The sequence below is a fragment of the Vanacampus margaritifer genome, chromosome 9 (assembly GCF_051991255.1).
Source record: "Vanacampus margaritifer isolate UIUO_Vmar chromosome 9, RoL_Vmar_1.0, whole genome shotgun sequence".
In the NCBI taxonomy this organism is placed as follows: domain Eukaryota; kingdom Metazoa; phylum Chordata; class Actinopteri; order Syngnathiformes; family Syngnathidae; genus Vanacampus; species Vanacampus margaritifer.
The window spans coordinates 25775040-25793954 of NC_135440.1; the positions used below are offsets into that span (position 1 = coordinate 25775040).

Consider the following 18915-nt stretch of genomic DNA (forward strand, 5'->3'; position numbering starts at 1 on the left):
CTTCTGTCGTTAAATCACAACTTTTATTTGTTGAATGTCACTTGAATACAGACAAATGCTCAACATTTCACACTCCCATCGAGGCTACGCATGCTATCGAACATAAAAACACGATTAGTCACCAGACGAGGTTTCAAAAGGATTACGATGAAAATCAAAGAAGCGTCCGTAGTGGCAGCATTTTACGGCTTGTAACAGTTTGGGTTGCAAAATCACAGCCGTTTTCAACGTTGGAAACCTTCCATGGGAATAAACCACCATTTTATACACTTTTTATTTCCAAATCTTCCCATGGAAAGTTACCACAAAAAAAAAAAAAAAATCCCACCCTTTTGTAACCGTTTCCGATTTTAAGGTGATTTATTTTATTTTTTTTGTCCTTCCCTGACGCGTAACGGGTCGAGCGCACGAGCGCTGAGGTTTGACGAGGATTTGATTTGTGTTTCGAAAGCAGGCAGGCACTTCACGGTGACGACATCCAGCTTTGGCTTTTGTTAGTAAAGCGTAACAAACTTTTAGAAAAACAAAAACTACAAAACCCTCAAAGTGGGCTCGACAGCATCTTGATAAATGTCAACAATTAGTCAGCAAAGCAGAGTTAGTTCATTGTTTGCGTACATGAACGTTCCAAAACACTTTCTTTCGCTTTCGGGAGGTCACGTGCACGCGCGCACGCAGCGTTTCGCGCCCAACATCCACATTCCTTTCAAATCTGACCTTCAAATGAAATCCTTCAGTTGCGTCATATTGAAGAGGATTCGAGCCACATTGAAAAGAAGGGCGGTCATTGGCGTGTGAATTTAATTAGCAATTTGAGAGACAAAAAGTAAAAAAACGAAGAAAAAAAAACAAATTTAAATCTCCCAATTTCCAAGAACACATGTTAATACTTAACTCTTTGACTGCCAAAAACGTTCAATAACGTTTAGTAAAATCCTATGGAGCAGTGCCAAAGACGTTAAAAGACGTTTGTTTCAAAACAGAGGTGAAACTAACCATTTTCTATTGTTGATTACTGAAGAACGGAATAAGGTAGAAACAAACTTTTTTTTCCTGATAAAAGATGAGAGTCCAATCTTTCATTTGGTAGTCTGTGTGTTTCCATAGTCCAAACACATAATTTTCTGTGGACCTTGAAAGATCAGTCAAAATGCTTAAATCGGCTGGCACCCACGGCATCCCTTTTCTGAAAACGTCTGGCAGTCAAAGAGTTAAAAAAAATATATCATAAAACACATTCATCAATTGAGGGGGGTAAAAATCATCATTTTCCACTTTTAAAATGTTTTTCTGAAAACAACCAAAACAATTTTAATTTACATATTTTTTTAATGTCAACTACAAGTCTGAGACTCTGAAATGACTTCACTTTCACTCTCCAGAAAAAAATAAAAAATAAAAAATGAAATGACTTCACTTTGATATGAATACTTTATCCTGATATTACGCAACTTTCTGTGGTATTTTGATTCGACTTTTTTTTCCTTATTAAATTCTGACTATATTCTTGTAATTTTCCCACTTTATTATTGGAACGCCTCAACACATCCTTTTATTATGAACCACATCACATTTTCCGCAAACATTTATAAAATTATCTGAATTTTACGACTTCTATGCTAAAATGACTCTCTTATAATGTTACAATTATATTATTGATATTCTTCTAATAAACATTTGACTTTATTCCAGAAATCACAACTTTTTCCTCTGAATTTGAATGTCGCCGTCACGATCTTATTCCTGAAATTTTATACCTTGAAATGAAAATGGCTTCTTTTTTTCCTTCTGTGAAAGTTCCCGCTTTTTGTTTTCAGTGAGGCCCAACTTCTCTCATTCGCAGCTCAATGACGTGCAAGCGCATCAGCCATCGTGATTTCCCATATGCTGGAATATAGCGGACGCCGGGCTCGGCGCCGTCGTCCGACACGCAAACACATTTACTGACACACTGAAAACCTTTTTGCGGCGCAAGCGAACGGATCGGATCGGATCGGATTTTCTCCGGCGGGCCAAGAAGCCCTTTTTTTTTTTTTTTTTTTTTTTTAACAGATCTGACGGGAGGCGAAAGAAGAGGGATGCAAACGCGGTTTTGATGAAGCTCACATGCACGCAAGGCGATGGCGTCACAGGACTGGTCGTTGAGGCACCGGGGGCGAGCGATGAGGAGGCGTGACGTCGTCTTAATGCACGCGAAGGGTCGGTCCCGCGACCTGGAACCGCCGAACGCGTTAGATCACGCGGGATTTGCCGGCCGGCTTCCGGGTTGATGCAACGGCGACGCCTACCTGTGAGATGTCCACCCCGGTCAGCTTCTCCACCGCCGCCGGCACGCGGGTCATGATCTCCAGGACCTCGCCGGCCAGCTTGGCGGCGCCGACGTCGGCCCCCCCCGCTGGACACCATGGTGATCTTCTGGGCCGCCGACAGCGGCTTGCTGATCTCCTCAGCCATCTGCGGGGACGAAGATGAGGTCAGCGCGGATGGCGGCGGCGGCGACGGAGAAAGTTTGAGACGGTTCCGAGCGCCGACCAGAGGGAGTTTCTCCAGCAGCATGTCCACCATGGCCCCTTCGCCGTACTGCTTGAAGGCCTCGGCCTTCTTGGACATCTGCTCGGCCTCGGCGCGACCTTTGGCCTCCAGGGCGAAGGCCTCCGCCTCGCCCTTCATCTACGCGCGCGAGACAGAGGAACGTTGTTCGGGCAGGCAAACGAAGCATTTGGAAGGAGAGCTGTCACGATTAATCGGCAAGTAATCGATTGTCAAATAAATCGATTTTAACTCATTCAAACCCAAAAATTTAGAGATGTATTTTTAATACTTTGTCCTTTACTCCCAACAACATATTTATACGTTTTTGTTGTTGTTTTTTTTATGCTAGAGCTTTGATGCAGCTTCTGATTTGAAGAGGTCGCATAAAGCAATGGTAGTTATTACAAAAAAACGGCCAGCAGGTGGCAGCAAAGTATAAGAGCTCAGCCAGGGCCATGTTGCAACAAGCTCTTTTTCACAGTGTTTTCAACAGATTTGTGAATAATGATGAAACTTAGCTATATGCTAATTGCTGCAAAACTGAAACAGATAGAAATACACTTTTTTCCTGATGAAAGAAGCGACTCTAATCTTTCTTTTGGTAGGTTCCATGTTTTTTATAGCAATAGAACACAATATTCTGTGGGCCTTGCAAAATCAGCCCAAATCCAGTAAAACAGCCAGGAGAGCGAAGGGGGTTGCTTCAGTGAGAATGGTTGGGAGTGAATTAGTTAATATCGTTTGGAGTCATTTTTTTATTTTAAAATGGTCCAAATCAGCATATCAACAGTAATTGTTGACTGATTTCTGTAGTCTTTCATGAAAGAAGACTTTATTATCTTCTGTGTTTGATCAAAATAAGACAAACATCTGTTTTTACTTTGGAAAACAACGACTGGAACTGGTAACATAGTACAACCTCATCCCCCCCCCCCCTTTTTTTTTTTTAAATCAATATACAAATATGAACGAACCACCAATCACTGGTTAATAAACAATCATTAGGGGTGCACCGATCAGCCCCGATTTCCTTCATTTTGGAAGATCGGTGATCGGCCAGAAAATTGTGATCGCTGCACCCCTAACAGTAAAAAAAAAAATGCTTTTGTGATACACTTTGAAGGGAAATTCAATTGAATCGGAATCATGGATTCTAAAAATCTTCGATCGCGACATCTGTAAGCAATCCAAAAAAAACGACTCACTCTGATGGACTCGGCTTCAGCTTCAGCCTCCATGATGAGCTGCAGGCTGCGGGGCAGAAGAAGAGAAAAGGTCACGATGACGCCACCCGCGGCGTGACCTCCGAGCATCCCAGCTGGTTTACCGCTGCGCCTCGGCCAGCCTCTCCAGACGATACTTCTCGGCCTCGGCGGGCTTCTTGACCTTTGCCTCCAGCTCCTTCTCCTTGCGGACGATCTCCTGCTCCTGCAACATGATCTGCTGGCCGCGCTCCACCACCTGCACCTGCATCGTCTCCTCCTCGATGCGCTGCTTGGTCTTGGCCACCTGCCGGCAGCAGCGCGACGGTCGGAGACGGGTTCCCGTGCCGGCGGCGGCGGCGGGCGGGGACGACGTACCTGAAGCTGATAGGCCATTTCCGACTCCGCCTTCTTGGTGTTGACCTCCACGTCGTAGGCCGACTTTTTCAGCTCGTAGTCGCGCTGGGATTTGGCCATCTCGATCTCGTTCTTGTACTGAGCGGAAACCTTCTCTTGCATGGCCTGCGCCTCCTGCGTGGACGACGGAGGCGTTGGCGGAAAACTTTGCATCGACTGCCATTGACGACGATAGACGTCAAAAATTCTGCTCAACTTTTTCTATTAATTGAACTTTTTTTTTCATTTCATTTTTTAGGAAAACCAGGGAAAAAAGTTATTGTACATTTAGAACATAAAATGTGTGATTGATTGTGAGTCAACTATTGACGCCCCTTTTTAATATTTTTTTTATTTTAGATTTTTTTTTTTTATTGTAATTAATCACATGACTTCACTAGTTAACTAACGATTAATCACAAATTTTATATATTTTCTGAATGTCCAATAAAAAAAAATCGAGGTTTTCATACTCTTGTTAACAAAAGTAGAAAAAATGTTAAACTAATAGAAATAGTTCAAATGAATTTTTGACGTCTATAGCCGTCAATGGCAGTGAATGAGTTAAGGACTTTGATGTGAACTAAACTAACTCATTCAAACCCAGAAACATGTAAATACGTTTTTTTTAATGCTTGTGCATACAGAAGGCTTTGATGCAGCTTCTGACATGAAGAAGCGGCTTAAAGCAATAATAGTTATAAAAACGGCCAGCAGGTGGCAGCAGAGTATAAGAGATCAACCAGGGCCATGTTGCATCAAGCTCTTTTCCCCACTGTTTTGTGATTTGTGAATAATGATGAAACTTCGCTATATTCTAATTCTAATTGCCGCAAAACGGAAACCTACAAATTTACTTTTTTTTTTCTGATGAAAGAGACTCGAATCTTTCTTTTGGTAGGTTCCATGTTTTTAAAGCAATAGGACACAATATTCTGTGGGCCTTGCAAAATCAGTCAAAATCCAGTCAAACAGCCGGGAGCGAAGGGGGTTGCTTCAGTGAAAATGTCTGCGAGTGAACGAGCAACTTTCACACCCTGATGACGGCGTCTCGCTTGTACTGAGCCTCTCCGATCCTGGCGTCTTTCTGCACCTGCGCCGTCCTGGCTTTGCCCAGTGAATGCAGGTAGTCCTGAATCAAACACACAAACGCTTGGATTGACATTTTCCAATTTAAGATTGCGCTCTGTCGCTGTTGGCTGCACAACGGCACTCGGCACGCCTCCCGTCGACAGCCGGTCCTAATATTTGGGTTCTCCTATTTTTCTGCATTTGAAGCAACCTTTTGCGCTGCCAGTCCAAAGACGCCCATCAGACTAACGCCGCGCGGTTGCCATGGTAGCACTTAGCGCTAATTCGTCGCTAATGCGCAGAGCGGTTGAGGGAGTCCATACGGGCCACTTAAGTGTGTTAGTGGTCAGAGACGTCGTGGGTCGTAAAAGGTTCATGAAAACGGAAGAAGGATGTTTGTGCTGTCCGCATCTGCAAAGTGACCTTCATCAGGACTGTTTGAAATTCATACAAATGTCATTCGTGTGACGTATACTTCTGTTTATTTACGTTAACTGCTCCTTTTTCATCTTCATTTACTGTTTCTACATTTAGTGTATTAATGTTAACTAATTGTGTGTTTTTTGTGTGACTTTTTTTTCCTTTTTCTTCCTGATGTGCTCTTCTAGTGTGAGCGCCTTGGCCACCAGGGGGCAACATAGTACACACATGCATGAAGACAATCACAACTAATTTAGCAAATGATTAAAAAAAAAAAAGTTTCATTCAATACACAATATGTAATTATTTTGTGTTCTGTTTAAATTCCAATTTTTGTCCTCATTTCCTGAAAAATGGCGGACTTTCTGCCGCTTGGTTTGAAATTCTGCCACCATCTCTTGCTCGGCTCGCCGCCAGTAGATTTCTCTAAGGGTTCTACCTGGTCGTCGTGGACGTCTTTGAGCGTGTAGCTGACCACGCCGATCCCCATGTTGACCAGGTCCGAGGAGGCCACCTTGAAGACGTGCTCGGAGAACTTCTTGCGGTCCTGGTAGATCTCCTGCGGCGGGCGAGAGACGCATTTTGCTCAAAGGTCACGCTGACGTTGCTGACGTTGCTGACGTTGGCGCCGTCCCAAATCGCGGCATCACCTCCACGGTGAGGTGAGCGATGATGGCCCTCTGGTGGCCCTCCAGCGTCTCCAGGGCGATGTGGGAGATCTCGGCCTCCGACTTGCCCATGAACATCTGGCAGGCGGTTGCCAGCATCTCCTTGTTCTGGCCCTGGATCTTCACCTGCCAGGTATGACCGGAAAGTCGTTATTGTAGCGAACTACGTCCAACTGAGAGATTTTTTTGTATGAAATCGCTCACAGTTGCAGAGCTGTGCGATTAATCGGAATTCAATTACAATTTCAATTATTACACTCCACAATTACAAAATCAGCATAATCGTAAACAAAATAAAAGATTATTAATACAAATTTTGTGTTGTTTAAAATCATATATTTGCACTTTTTTTTTTTTTACTCATTGGCTGCCATTGACGGCTATAGACGTCAAAAATTCATTTGAACTATTTCTATTAGTTTAACATTTTTTTCCACTTTTGTTAACAAGAGTATGAAAACCTAGAAAAATAATTATTGTACATTTAGAACAGATACAAAAAATTGTGATTAATTGTGGGTTAAATATTGAAGTCATGCGATTAATTACAATAAAAAAATGTAATCACCTGACGCCCCTAATTTTTAATAATCTTTTTTTTTTACAAAGAAAAAAAAAGATTATTAAAAAAATGTCTAGGTTTTCATACTCTTGTTAACAAAAGTAGGAAGAAAAGTTACACTAATAGAAATAGTTGAAACGATTTTTTTGACGTTTATAGGCGTCAATGGCAGTGAATGAGTTAATTTTAAAACCACTAATTTAATAAATCTAGTTTGAAACAATATAATTATGCAAGTTCCTTTTGAACCTTCATATTTTTTTTTTTTACATGTTTAAACATTTTCTTGTTTTGTACCAAAAAACAAACAATCGACCTAATCTGGATTACAATTATTAGCAAATGAATTGTGATGAATATTTTCTTCATAATGGAGCAGCCCTACTCGATATGATACAGTCCAGTTCTAGTAACAGATGTCGCGGGCCTATTAGATCATCCTCAAATAAGCAGATGGGCGGGTTGTAACTGGATCTCTGCTGCCATTGTTGACATTGAAAAGACCCCGCCTTTTCCGGGCAGTGATTGGTCAGTCGGTTTCTACAGTGCTGATTTGTTGTTTTTGTTTTGTAACATTTGAACGTGTCAAACTGTAGCGGTGACACTAATACAACATTTTATAGCACATCATCGGTGGGACTCGCCCTCATATGTTACCTGAGCGATGCCCGTGACAGAGATGGGGACACCGTGGCGGGTGTACACTTTGTCGCTCTTCACGTTTAGCGTCAGCGTGTTCAGCGTGATCCTAAAACCCCCCAAAAAAAAGATACAAATCAGGAACCAGATCTTAACCGTCGTCTACAGTGGAACTTCCAAGTCAAGCTCTAAAACATTATTTATCCTCTTGAAGCCAAAATGTAAGCAGAGCTGCAAAGGGTGTTGTTGGATGCACAAAGTAGCATTAACCTATAAAAGATAATAAAGGTAAAATGATGGCAACAAATTTCATTCGGTTTCCATTATTTAACTCATTCACTGCCATTGACGCATATCAACATCAAAAATTCATTTTAACTATTTCTATGAGTTTAACATTTTTTTCCACTTTTGTTAAGAGTATGAAAACCTACACTTTTTTTTTTTTTTAAAGATTGTTAAAAATTAGGGGCGTCAGGCGATTACATTTTTTAAATTGTAATTAATCACATGACTTCAATAGTTAACTCACAATTAATCACAAATGTTATATATTTTTATTTTTTTTTTTCTAGGTTATCATACTCTTGTTAACAGAAGTGGGAAAAAAATGTTTAACTAATAGAAATTGTTCAAATGAATTTTTGACGTCTATAGCTGTGAATGAGTTAAAACAGTACGAGCGAAAAACATTTTCGAAACAAATCGACCATGAGGAGTTTTTCGCCGTAGTCGCAAGACAACCAACCAAAAAAAAAAAAAGAAAATAAATTGAATAACAGGGTTGTGCTATTATACGAAAGGATATGAGATGCGGAGCCAGGGAGAAGTAAGTCAATTATCAAGCGCTCCCCTGGGCTCGTGATGAGCAGCAAGACCAGGAACAGCGTTTTGTACTCGTCTCCTACCAACAACGAGCTCCAGGCAGACAATTCGAAGGGAAAAAAAACAACAACAAGAAAAACACAATCACCTCTGGATCTGTTGAACGCACGGGACGACAAACACTCGTCCTCCAGCGATCATTAGAGGAGGCGAGCGGCCGAAGCCTGCAAGAAAACACAAGGACGCGCAACACAAACATCACATTCACTCAGGTTTAACTTGACGGCATTTAAGGAGCAATTTTTCATACCAAAAAAAAAACGACAGAATTCCGCTGCCAAAGGCTAAACGTGTATTTATGCTGTAATAACCATACACAATCTAATATTGGATAAAGATGTTTCAAGTGTTATCTTAATTTGGTCATCTCATCTCAGGAGTGTTTTGTGATCATGTCATCCATCTGGTCGCATGATCGCTAAAATCAGTCAGATTGAACGGTGAAATGAGCCAATAAAAAAGGTGCAAATGAAGCCGTTTCTCCTTTCACAATATGAAAACTGAACGCAAAGAATTGGCAATGATATATGGGTTTATTTATTGAAATGTATACATTCAAAAAAGCACACAAAAAAATCTTGTCTTTTGCGTGATTGAATGATGCCAACACTGTTTAACTGAACCTAAGAATTTAAATGCTCAAACATCTTTCAAAATCGAAATGTAAATTGAAAAAAAAATCTAGTGAAAGAAAAATGTATTTAATGTTCTCGGTGAAATGACAGCCCACTGCTCAGCCCAACCCAAGAACTATCAAATTATGCTTTCATCGACTGCTTCAAATTTTACATTAAGACGAGTAAAAGTTCAACTAAATATTACAGTTTATTTAGATTTTTTATTTTTTTTTTAAATACAATACAACACAGAATTGACGCCGCTTACCTGAGACCACCATGGCTTCATTTGGTCCACACGTGTAAAACATATTTGCTGCTTTTGCTTGAAAAAAAAACATGAAAAATTTGTCAGAACTAAAAACACAACAATTACATTTGACAGCATTTTTTATACGTACTAATGATGAAAGGCGCCTTGTTTACTTTTTAGAATTTACACTGACACGACCACGCCCCCAGGAGGGAGGAAGACTCCAGAAAAAACGACACGACGCTATAAACATTATAATATAAGTATCTAAATTAAAGACATTTATTGTCAAATTTAATCATACGGAAAACGTTCAAGTGATACTGCCTGGTTGGTTCGTGGTGAAAGCCTGCATGACATCATCCACCCCTTTAGCCCCCTCCTCCGCAACGAACACATTCCGAGGAGTTTAACGGCTCACACTGCGACGACTTTCTTATTTTTAAGAGAATATACAATCATAGTAATAACAAATCGTTAGTGCATAAGTTTGACTTACCGTTATTCGTCGGGGAGACTTAAAAACGGAGCTTTAATCGCGTCGGGGTGGCTCGAGTGAGAAGGTTGCCGTTTATCGTCAGTCGGAACGACAAAAATGTCTGCCAGACCGGAAGTACAGGGTGGCCACGCCCATTTCAGTAACGTCACTCTGTCACCATCTGGTGGACAAACTCGACAGGACACGTACACTGTGCACCCAATTATTTTGTATTGTGTCTGTGTTTACGTTGTTCTATGTACATTGTTATACAGTAATCGTACTGTTCATGTACACTATTGTAAATAAAGCATGTAAAATAAAATAAAATATTTTCAAGTCTGAAAAAAAACTACACGTTAAATGGCAACATTGTGACGTCGCTAAATGAAACGTTTCTAGCTTACAAAATTCATATTATTACAAGATTTATGAACATTCAGAACCCCTGGGCTACTATTTTCTCATTTCAAAAAAACATTAGGACCACATTTTCCACATATATTCCTATCCAGGTTAATAGATAAATTAATAAAATAAAAACATTCTAACATCACTATTGTTAGCCTAATAGCATTAAAAAAAAAAAAAGTATTTTGAAGCAATGCAAAAAAATATTTTCAATACTGAACTGATAGCATCAATTTACAGCTAGTTGAACCTTTGCCATGGCCTGAGGTGGTCTGTATCACTTTTATTGGTACTATACAACTTGGAGAAGGGTGGCAGGAACCCTGCCAGCTGCCACAAAAAAAACTACAGTATGCCCACGTCAGCACTGGTTTAAGTTTCATGATGAACCATCTGTCAATCCATCAAACAAAATGTTTTTTTTAATTTTTTTTTATTTAAATCTCAAATTTTCAGTTTAAGGGAAGTAAAACAGGCATTTGAGGCTGAGAGCTGTGACCTACATGCCAGCAGTTCCTATAAGGACTTTAATCAATTTCATAATATTCATGTTAAAGTTTGCTCAATGACTATGGTAAATTTTCAAAATCAATGATAAACAATTTCTCTGGCTGGAAAACAAAACTAACTTTTATTTTATTTTTATTTTTTTACAGCAAACAAACAGGAGAACAAGGATAATTTTGGTCTTGTTTTATTAGTTGCAAAATCTAGTGTGACGTCTTACCCCATATAGTGTGACAACTTACCCATTGGTGGGGCAACATGTCACATGTTCACTCCCTCTATTTGATGGCTTATAACTCTGCACTGACACAAAGTATGAAAATGACATACCTAAGACTTTGATCTTTCATTTGGTATACATTTTGTTTATATATGATGTATTGATTCCAAGAAATATATAAAAGTATAAAAAGTGATACAACTAGCCCCGGTCTCCGCTAAGTACCAATACCAGGTGTCGGTATCAAACCAATACCTGCCCTTATTTCAAGGTGTTTGTACTGGCGACGACGGCCAATACTGATATCGGCTGCCATGTGGTGTACGTTTTATGATCAGGAACTGGAACTAGATTAGAAAAAATAGAAAATTGCCATTAATTTCATGCAATTTTAAGGAAAAAATACTCTATTAAAAATATGTCTTTCTATAGAATTATCTGTCATTTTTGGAGGGGTGGGGAATATTATGCATCAAAAGTAGTGGTATTGGTTACTACTCAAGAGTTGAGTACTCGTATTGGTATTATCGTCTAAAAAATAGTATATTGAACATCCCTCGTTTTTATAATTGCAAAATGATGATTTTTCAAGATGAAAATAATCTGTCTGACATGTGGAAACCCAGATGTGTACGTGCTGTCCTCTCCTCACCACTCCCAACTCTGCAGCAGCAGGAGCGGCAGCGGCAGGGCGGGGCCGTCCTGCAGCATGGCCCCCAGATCCGCAGCGAGCTCAGCCAATCACCACAGCCCTCGCTTCCCATAAGCCACGCCTCCTACTCCCAGCCAGCCTTTCCCTGGAGCCCCTCCAGCATTATAAAGCCATTGTCCGGCCGCCTCGCCGCGTCTCGTCTCTGCTTGTTCCACAAACTCTCCCTTAGTTTTGTTCCCGACTTTTTTTTGGGCAGCCACCATGAGGGAGATCGTTCACATCCAGGCCGGCCAGTGCGGCAACCAGATTGGTGCCAAGGTAGGAAAGAATGGGGAGGGGAAAAGAAAAAAAAAATCATATATTGTATCTAACAAGTGTGTAGTTTCGGTTTGAGTGTGGGAAAGCAGGCTTAATTTATGCAGCTGGGTTAGACAGACAATGTCTCCTGTTCTAGTTGGTGGACAAAAGCCTCACTTAACAAAAGAGATCGCTAACACATCTCACTTGCACGCAAAGAAGAAGAAGAAATGTGTCTGGCAGTGTCACGTCGTCTTTTGTTTTAATAATGCCACTATGCAGTGCGGTGTCATGGAGGCTGGGCGTGGAACGTGGAATAACGACACACTTGTCTGCTGCTTGTGTCCCCCGTTCGGGCGTGTCTGTCTCCCACATCCACGCTCTTTGTCTTCCTGCCTGCCTGTGTGCAAATGAGAGCCACTACAGAAGTGTGAAGTCCTCCCATCATCGAATCCTCCCTTTTGTCTTCTTGCCTTTCGTTTAAATACCCCACACAAGAGTGGCCGTTTTTCTCTCTCCCTTTCCTACTTATTCTGGGACTAATCGATAATCGCAATTGATTAGATTTGTATTTGTGGGGGGCTGCAGCAGATGGTTCAGCCCATCAGTTGCTTTGTAAGTATGGGTGTGGCATGGCTAATTGGCAGACCAAGCATAAAAAATACTTCAAAAAAATATGACTCACAAACTCAAGTTTGTTTTTCTATGGGTGTTATCTATTGATTTAATGATTTTTTTTTTTAAATGATGTTGCTTTTCTTGGCACAATAGTCGATCATATGGCGTCATTGTGCTTGAGGGCCACACATCTGCTTGGCAAGCAAGACAAAAAAAATGCTTAAAGCAACCTTCCACTCTCTATGTACGATTGCAGTCTTTTCTTTTAAGCGACATCATTTTGGTGATATTTTCAATATTTCCGTAAAATACGTCTTTTATAGGGCTCAATATGGGTTTTAAATGTCACATTGTATTTTAAAGCAACAGATTGACTGTCAAATACGAAGGCGGTCTAAAACCAAAATCTAATGCTTAATTTGAATAAAAACATTTGATAGCTTTTTAAAAATTAAATAATGTACTACAAACTAAAGTTAAAAAGAAACACAGAATGTCATTTAAAAATAGCGAAAGCTGAATAAGCACAAGATGCACTTTTTATTTAAAAAGAAACATTGCTTTACCTTCATGATCCATAGCATTTTTTTCCATCAATGAAGAAAACAAAAAAAAAAAAAACTACAAAACGGTGCAAAATGCCTTATTTATTTAATGCACTGTAGTAAAAAAAAGTATTTACATTAACTTTATTTTTTTTATTTAACCAGGAAAATCCCATTGAGATCCGCAGATCTCTTTTTCAAGGGAGTCCTGGATCCTTTGTCAGCAATAATTTTGTTCCCTCTCATTAATAAAAATAATTAGAAAAAGAGAGAAAACATATCGTACAAAATGGGACAGGATGTCTAAAAATCTATATAATGTACATTAAAAAAAAAAATGTATTAATTTGGTCAAATTTGTATCTTGTCTTTGTGGTTCCACCCTTGAACCGAATCAAGACGAGGGTGGGGGAAGGAATGGAGGAAACAGCTGATGCTGATTGCATCCAGGGTGAAGTCACTGGCCTCCCAAATTGAATTTCATCCCCGCTAATCTGCTCACGCTCCACTCAACAATTATACGGCTGAATTTGACGTCATTCTGCTGTCAAATATTCACTCTTTTTGTAGCATTTGCCGTCCCCTCGGACCCGCTCGGATGTCCGGTGCGGCTGTGATTGACACAATCGCTGAGCGGGAGTCATTGGGGCTCAAGTGGGTCAGGGTGTGGCATCGCGCCTTTGCTGCTTATTGTCCTCATTCTTTCACCGTTTTTGCTGATCGCCGTTTGTTGTCACTTACAAGTGCTCCTCATATTAAGGTCACTTTTTTTTTTTTTGTGTCATACTCCACGGATCCGCCAATCTCTTAAGTACTATGACCCGCTTATCCAGATTGTGTTAAATCCCCCCGTCTGCTGGTGCTGCAAAAATCAAATAAATAAATAAATAAAAGTGAGGCTACATGACAGGGAGAAGAAAAGTTGGAAGATCTCTTATTGCAAATAGCTACTTGCTTGCATCAGCAGTTCCACTGGCTTGGAGGGATTTAAATCTCACAAGTGCGGTCTTTTAAAGGGGGGGGGGAAAGAGAGAGAGGGGGGGGGTTACAAAGCATCCAATACAGATCTCAATACAATCAGCTTCTTCAGCGTGACGTTTATTTTTAGTGGGAAAGGGATGAGAAGCTTCTTTGTGCCTTCTTCTATATGTGTTTAAATATTAAAAAAAAAAAAAAAAAAAGTGTCATCAGTCTGACTCTGAGGGAAGTCATCGCAGCTGTAACATGTTCAACAGAGGGGGGGGGGGGTCATCCTGCACTTTTGCACTACAAATCCACTGCAAACTTGCACACTCCTGTTTTTCTCATTAAGAACCCCCCCACCCCATCCTCTTCGTCCCTCTAGCGACCTGAACGCCACTGCTTGTTGTACTTGTATTTAGGCAACAATCATGTAACGCTTTTGTGTGTGTGCGTGCGCAGTTCTGGGAAGTGATCAGCGACGAGCACGGCATCGACCCAACGGGGACCTACCATGGAGACAGCGACCTCCAGCTGGACAGGATCAGCGTCTACTACAACGAGGCCACAGGTTTCACTATTTTTTTTTCCTTAAGTCGCTCTATTATCAAAATGTGGACCAAGACATGAAAATAATAATAATTGTGGAACGATTTTGTTAATCAGTAGCCAAGATGTATACATTAGCTCTTGGTTTCAAAAAGGTGAATGGCCCCCCCCTGATCTAAAGTCAAATCTTTGGGTTATTCAAACAATAGTTTATTTTTTATATTTTTACTTGCAGATAAAGCCGGCATTATTCGTACCCGGTCTAGAATTTGTAATAAAGTGAATTAAGGTTGGGTAAGCATAAGAGTTGGAGAGATTGAGGACAGAGGGGCGATTCACAGCATGGGAGCAGAGGGGACGGATTTGAGCATCCTTTTGTGTCTGTGTTGCTATTATTTGGTTGTGTTTTGTCTTCCAAATGTGGGCCTCACTCTTGTCTTCCTGGTGTAGGAGGGAAATACGTCCCCCGCGCCATCCTGGTGGACTTGGAGCCCGGCACCATGGACTCTGTGAGGTCCGGACCTTTTGGCCAGATTTTCAGGCCTGACAATTTTGTCTTTGGTGGGTGTTTTGATTAAACCCTGTTGGGCAATCACCAGTTGTCGCATTCCATACTTGAAGGGGGGGAATTACAACTGCTAGCAAGATTTGGAATGAATGTTGCCTCATGTCACTCATTTTCCTCCTAATCAAGTCTCTGAACCAAACTATGCCCCTCACTAACATGCCTGAAGTGGGAAGAGACACTTCTCTCATTTGAACAAAATAGCAATAACAAGCTAGCAATAGCACTGAAAACAAACTGACGTTAGCCGCAGCTGCTATGTTGGTAGTATGACTTAAAATATTTATGAAGGAGTGTTACTAGTATAATACTAAACTTTATCAGTTTTTTTTTCCCAATAAAAAAAATCCAGAAGAGGTGACAAGCGTACATTTTGCCGTTTTTAAAAAACATTAAGTAAATACTCAAAGAAATATATATTTTTACAGTGGTGTGTTTGGATACAAGTGACCCAATTTTATGAGTCTTTTTCAAGATACATCTTCAAAAAGAGGCTTCAAGCGGTTTAATACCATTCTTAAACAAACACATAGCTTAGCCTGTAGTACGCTAGCTTAATGCTAATGCTAACACATGAAAATCATACAGAACCCTTTAAGCCACACATGACATTCAATACTGATAATAATAATGCATCAGATTTATATAGCGCTTTTCTAGACACTCAAAGACGCTTTACAGAGGAATGGATACATTATTGATATGAAAATTAAACTGCACTAAAAAAAACTAGCCACAAGAGTGCATGGAAATCAACCCGACTTTTTTAACAGATGTGCTGCTTTTAACTCATTCACTGCCATTGACGGATATAGATGTAAAAAATTCATTTTAACTATTTCAATTAGTGAAAAATATTTTTATTGGGTTTGGGTAAATGTACAGTAAAAAAAATCTAGGTTTTCATATTCTTGTTCTAAAAAATGTTAAATTAAGAAATAGTTCAAATGAATTTTTGACGTATATAGCCGTCAATGGCAGTGAATGAGTTAATATCGTGACATGACGACGACGATATATTGTGGTAGTTTAAATATCACGATATTGCCGTTATCGCTACATCCCTAGTTCCTACCATCCTCCTCAAAGTTGCTTAGTGCCAGTAAAAATGATACAGACTCCCTCAGGCCATGACCATTCAACTAGTTTAAAGTTGATGTTGTATCAGAAGATTTATGAAAATATTTCATTATGGTTGAAAAGTCCCTTAGTGCTACTTTAAAGCATGACTCTACTATGTTACTTAGCAACTGTCTAGCCTTCTGTGGACAGAATGGCTAATCTGTGTTGTCGTGTAGGTCAGAGCGGTGCTGGAAACAACTGGGCCAAGGGTCACTACACGGAGGGTGCCGAGCTGGTGGACTCGGTCCTGGATGTGGTGCGCAAAGAGTCTGAGAGCTGCGACTGCCTGCAGGGTTTCCAGCTCACGCACTCCCTGGGCGGAGGAACCGGCTCGGGGATGGGAACCCTGCTCATCAGCAAGATCCGAGAGGAATACCCCGATAGGATCATGAACACTTTCAGCGTGGTGCCTTCCCCCAAGGTGAGATTGCCTTAGCCATCTATTTTCTATAGTCAATTGTAGGGGTGTGCCAAAAAAATCAATTCTCATTTAGTACGATTCAGAATTGATTTTAAATGCCCTAAAATCCATCCATCCATCCATCCATTTTCTTGGCCGCTTTTTCCTCACAAGGGTCGCGGGGGTGCTGGAGCCTATCCCAGCTGGCTTCGGGCAGTAGGCGGGGTACACCCTGAACTGGTTGCCAGCCAATCGCAGGGCACACAGAGACGAACAACCACACTCACATTCACACCTAGGGACAATTTGGAGTGTTCAATTAACCTGCCATGCATGTTTTTGGAATGTGGGAGAAAACCGGAGTACCCGGTGAAAACCCACGCAAGCACGGGGAGAACATGCAAACTCCACCCAGGAAGGCCGAAGCCCGGACTCGATCTCACGTCCTCTGCACTGGGAGGCGGACGTGCTAACCAGTCAGCCACCGTGCTGCCCGCCCTAAAATCGATTTTATAAAAAAAAAAAAAAGTTATACTGTCTTGCCTTTGTCTGTGTGCGCCTTTCTTTGGAGCGCTGTTCATGTTGTACCCGATTTGGCCACTTAGGGGCAGTGTGGTTCCACGTGGTCTGATACACTGTTAAGTTGTAGCCACATTAGAGAGTAGAAGTAAAAAGTTTCGAATAACTTATTCCAATAAAAGTTTTTTTTTCCCAGCGTGGAGCCGTTCTTTTGAGTGAGAAAAGTGCCGCGAGTATTAGCATAATTAGCATTAGCGAGTCAGACTGGAGAAGATAATTACGATTCCTTGAACATCTATAAATTGAAGCAAAAATCATTGTCAATCAAATCATTATGAATAAAAAATCGATTGTGAATGGAATGGCACACCCAAAAATGGGAATCAAATCGTGAGACATTCAAAGATTGTATAGCTCTAGCCAGCTAGTAAAGGGCCCTTTTGCGGTCTCTCTGGGTCCCCAAGCAATTCCCAGGGTTGATTTCCCTGTTGTTGTCTCGATTCCAACATGGCACCTTAACATGATCACAATGCAATTTATTAATTTTTTTCTTTTTAAATGCTAAGGTGTCCGACACAGTGGTGGAGCCCTACAACGCCACTCTGTCCGTCCACCAACTGGTGGAAAACACAGACGAGACCTACTGCATCGACAACGAGGCGCTCTACGACATCTGCTTCCGCACGCTCAAGCTGACCACGCCCACTTACGGAGACCTCAACCACCTCGTCTCCGCCACCATGAGCGGCGTCACCACGTGCCTGCGCTTCCCGGGCCAGCTCAACGCCGACCTGCGCAAGCTAGCCGTCAACATGGTGCCTTTCCCCCGTCTGCACTTCTTCATGCCCGGCTTCGCGCCCCTCACCAGCCGCGGCAGCCAGCAGTACCGCGCCCTCACCGTCCCCGAGCTCACGCAACAAGTGTTCGACGCCAAGAACATGATGGCAGCGTGCGACCCGCGCCACGGTCGCTACCTGACGGTGGCCGCCGTCTTCCGCGGACGCATGTCCATGAAGGAGGTGGACGAGCAGATGCTCAACGTGCAGAACAAGAACAGCAGCTACTTCGTGGAGTGGATCCCCAACAACGTGAAGACGGCCGTGTGTGACATTCCCCCCCGCGGCCTCAAGATGGCCGTCACCTTCATCGGCAACAGCACGGCAATCCAGGAGCTGTTTAAGCGCATCTCTGAGCAGTTCACCGCCATGTTCCGCCGCAAAGCCTTCTTGCACTGGTACACGGGCGAGGGCATGGATGAGATGGAGTTCACCGAGGCCGAGAGCAACATGAACGACCTGGTGTCCGAGTACCAGCAGTACCAGGACGCCACGGCCGAGGAAGAGGGCGAGTTCGAGGAGGACGCAGACGAAGACGCGTAAGAAGAGGCTCGACAAGGAAGTCAAGTTATGTAACCCAGGAGACCACATAGTTTCAAGCTGTGCTAGAATCCGATACTTTTAGACCAGGGCTCATCAACTTGGGTCATCGAGGGCACCCCCTTTTTGAATAACAACGATGATGATGATTTTAAAGATCCTTATCGAGGACCGGAGTTGGTGGCCCCTGTGTTAGACAATGTTAGTGTCCCCAAAGTCATTCACCTCCAATAAAATCTGCCAAATGAGAAGCTGATGTCTCTTCATCATTGCTCACCATATCAATCTGCAGTGCACTGCTTTGTTCCGTTTTTCCCCAAGGCACATATTTTACATTAGAAAAATCTCATGTAAAAAATTTGCCAGTAATTGACGCTCCTGAAAAGTTTAATAATTACATCACCTCAAGATGATGCCAAACAACTGCTTTAATTTTAGCCAAAAACTTCTA

General features: G+C 41.7%; 2 protein-coding genes across 2 annotated transcripts; one reads left to right on the top strand and one right to left on the bottom strand.

The window, feature by feature from the left end:
- Position 1: 1 nt before the first annotated feature.
- On the bottom strand, positions 2–9870 carry flot1b (flotillin 1b). The gene is made up of 13 exons (XM_077574515.1): positions 9745–9870; positions 9261–9317; positions 8464–8539; positions 7509–7599; positions 6272–6415; positions 6061–6180; positions 5167–5262; positions 4113–4265; positions 3860–4041; positions 3738–3783; positions 2533–2670; positions 2289–2454; positions 2–2213 (listed from the first exon to the last, which is right to left on the bottom strand). Exons 2-13 carry the CDS (start codon positions 9301–9303, stop codon positions 1864–1866), a joined length of 1605 nt encoding a protein of 534 aa, XP_077430641.1. The 5' UTR covers positions 9304–9317; positions 9745–9870; the 3' UTR covers positions 2–1863.
- Positions 9871–11662: 1792 nt separating this feature from the next.
- On the top strand, positions 11663–18715 carry tubb5 (tubulin, beta 5). Its single transcript, XM_077576019.1, has 5 exons — positions 11663–11831; positions 14396–14504; positions 14933–15043; positions 16346–16590; positions 17655–18715. Exons 1-5 carry the CDS (start codon positions 11775–11777, stop codon positions 18465–18467), a joined length of 1335 nt encoding a protein of 444 aa, XP_077432145.1. The 5' UTR covers positions 11663–11774; the 3' UTR covers positions 18468–18715.
- The last annotated feature ends 200 nt before the right edge of the window (positions 18716–18915 follow it).